Source organism: Penaeus monodon, chromosome 20, assembly GCF_015228065.2.
Source record: "Penaeus monodon isolate SGIC_2016 chromosome 20, NSTDA_Pmon_1, whole genome shotgun sequence".
Lineage (NCBI taxonomy): Eukaryota > Metazoa > Arthropoda > Malacostraca > Decapoda > Penaeidae > Penaeus > Penaeus monodon.
Window position 1 is genome coordinate 7550591 of NC_051405.1, and position 3137 is coordinate 7553727.

Sequence of the window (3137 nt, forward strand, 5' to 3'; positions counted from 1 at the left end):
AGTTGTCATTATCATATTTTATGCCTCTACAGGGGGAACGAGGAGGCCACACCATCTGGGGACAGCACAGTATCTACCTTGAGAATCTGGGCAACAGTGCAAGCATACCCCAGTCGCCAGTCATTCTTACAGGGGAAGAAGAAAAACCTCCTGTGAGAATCATCCCAGAAACCCCCCCCTCACCCATACAGTCCCCAGTTCCCCCTCCATCTCAGCAGAAGCATCTTGTCAAAGTCTCTGCTGATTTTCCTCAGGGGATGGAGCATGACTTTCTGGCCAATAGGTAGGCATAGATTATTATCATTATTTTTTAGATTGGTGTAGTCTGACTGATTGTTATATGATTTTAACTTATTGCCTTCTCTAATTTGTCAGAAAATGTTCTATTTTAGATTAGCTCTGATGAGATTGGTAATAATAATATACCTTCATTCTTTGTCAAGCAGATTATGCTGCCTTGAGTTTGTGCTGCTCTTGTATAACTGCACTGCATGTCAGCTGTCAGCCCATCTCAACCTTTGTCCAGAAGGCATATCAAATAGGTATGTGTACTGGTTGTGTTTCACCTAAAATAAACTGTTGTTTTGCTTATAATGGAAAATAGATATCCACTTTGTTGTACAAAAGTATATAATTTAAAACAATACACCAAATATTTATTTTATAAGAAGGTAATCCATTCATGCTGAATGGTGTCTAACTATGTGGTGAACTGAGACCAAATTCAAGTTGGCTAGCTTGTATGTCATGCTGTGAACCAACTCTACATTGTATGCTCTAAATAGATGGACACTTGTTTGGCTCAAACAAATGTAAGGGAGTCAACTGTTTAATTATTATGAAAAGTATCTTACAGTACTCCAACAAAGCTATTTGTATCACTTGCCTTTATTTTTCAGCAATGGAACTTCAAGCAGCCACATATACTCCCCTCAAGCAAGTACTCGGCTCCTTTACGTGGGAGGAACTGTGAGAAAGATTTCATTGGTGCCTTGGGGATGCAGCAAAGTTCCTGTACGTGCTCTGGTCACCACCCCAGGCACATACAGTCTTGGAAACTTCACTTTAACTGCTCTTCGGTCTCATGCCACTGTTTCAGAGTCCCCTGTTGTCCAGAACTGTCAATTACAGACAGCTGTTACAGTCAGACAGGCAGTAAGAGTTGATCATCATCATCATAATACATGATGCTCTCAGATTACAGATGAAAGTTGACTAAACATTTTATTTATTAATATTTTTTTTTTATTTTAAGTAATTTGTCAAATGAAATATTAGTGCCTGTATCCTAATGCTTGCATATTAGCCAATACAGCATATAAATTTTGAAACTGTCAGTGCCCCAGCCCTTTTCAACATTCCTCTGCTCATGCTGTATCTCAGCTGCTCTGGGATGTGATTTCACTGTATTAGAATTTCTTAGACAAGAAAAGAAAAGAAATATACACAGTTGGAAATTACATACCCATTTCACAAAACCTGCATAAATAAGATATGGTAATTTTGTTAACCGTTAAAAACTGTTAGTTTTATAATCGAAATTGATCAGCTGCAGATGGGTAGGTTTCATATGCTATAAGTAAATAGTTATGTGCTCTGAGAGTTTTATTTAATTTTAAAGGTAGCAGGTTCCCCAGATCTGAAGTTGGTAAATTATTGTTGAATATTTTTTTTTTCCATTATTGATAGAATGTATTAGATTTAGATAATTTACTGATGTATGGTAGATAAAAGGATGTTTGTTTTATTGGGCAACTGATTTTTTGCAACTTGCCATAAGAATAATGAAAATAATATGGTGCATTATATCTTCTGAGAGAAAGGTTTTAATTTGGTAATTCTTTTTCCTGCATTATGATTTTCATTGTTCAGGAAAGAGTGATGTGTTCGTATTTGAACTGCATGATGAGTGCCTTCAGAATTGTGCGAGAATGTTTATTTATAATTATACCTGGATGTTACTTTCTTAGACATTATCTCAGAAAACTCAGTGGTGAATAATTATACTAGTCAGCGAATGTTGTTAAAAATATAAAGAAAATGTTTATGATATATGAAAAAAGGAAATGCAGATATAGGTATATTGGAAAGGTGCAAAACATGTTATTGTCATTATATATTTTTTCCCATTCTTAGTAGGTAATTTTTAGTGTGAGAATATAGAAAACAGTGAAACTTTGGGATATAACTGAGAATTATTTTGTGCCAAAAAGGGAGAAGTTAATATATACAGTAAAGCAACAGGTCTTGAAGAATATATAATGATGTTCCTTTTTGCACTCATTTCAGTGCATGCTAGAGGGACACATAAATAAATCAGAAGGTACATATGTAAAAAAAAACTAAGATAAATTCCGATTCACAATGCCACAGAATCTAGGCTTCAATACTCCTGTTTTACTTGTGTCACTTTTATATTACATGGATAGTATACACTTCTTGATAATATTACAATTAAAAAAGTGTAATGTTAAAGTTTTGTGCTGATATGAAAGATGTACTTGACTACAGTATGCTGTGATGTTTTTATTACACATTTTCTTCAGTATTCTTGAGGAGGAAGGCATTTTGGCTCACTTTTGGAATTAATGTAATTTTCAGTAATAAACAACATAGATTGCCAATACTAGAAGTGTTTTTGGAAATATCAAATACATATACATTTTTGACACATTTATTTTAGGGTTCATATGTGAATGAAATCAGTGTTAGGATGTTAGAAATGTGAAAAAATATATATCCATTGGAATTTCATGAAGATTATTTTCATTTAGGGAATAATGGTATCTCATAATGAATTTTAAAGCAATAATGTTGATTTGAAGAGCATTGCATGGAGGAAACTAAATGATAATTTGGTAACATGAAAGGAGTATAGGATTCTTGGTAACTTTATATATCACTTTATATTGAGACGGCTATAACTACAGAATTTAGTATCATGCATAATTGATACAAATGACAAAATTAATTAGTAAGTCATCAACCATTTTCATGATGTTTTAAAATGTGGGGAATATTTTGAGCTGAGAACATATCGAACCTGAAGACAAATCTTTCTCAGTTGGTAAAACTTTAGTAAGCCATGTGATTGCTTGAAGTTCTGAAAGTTATTGCAGTGTATTAAACTTAATAAC

General features: G+C 33.7%; 1 protein-coding gene across 2 annotated transcripts; it reads left to right on the top strand.

The window, feature by feature from the left end:
* Positions 1-2640, top strand: LOC119585609. Of its 2 annotated transcripts, none has more exons than XM_037934275.1 (3): positions 1-283; positions 444-542; positions 900-2640. In XM_037934275.1, exons 1-3 carry the CDS (start codon positions 21-23, stop codon positions 1186-1188), a joined length of 651 nt encoding a protein of 216 aa, XP_037790203.1. In that variant the 5' UTR covers positions 1-20; the 3' UTR covers positions 1189-2640. The 2 variants fall into 2 exon arrangements, with proteins under 2 accessions (XP_037790203.1, XP_037790204.1); XM_037934276.1 differs by having other exon boundaries at positions 4-283; positions 447-542.
* The last annotated feature ends 497 nt before the right edge of the window (positions 2641-3137 follow it).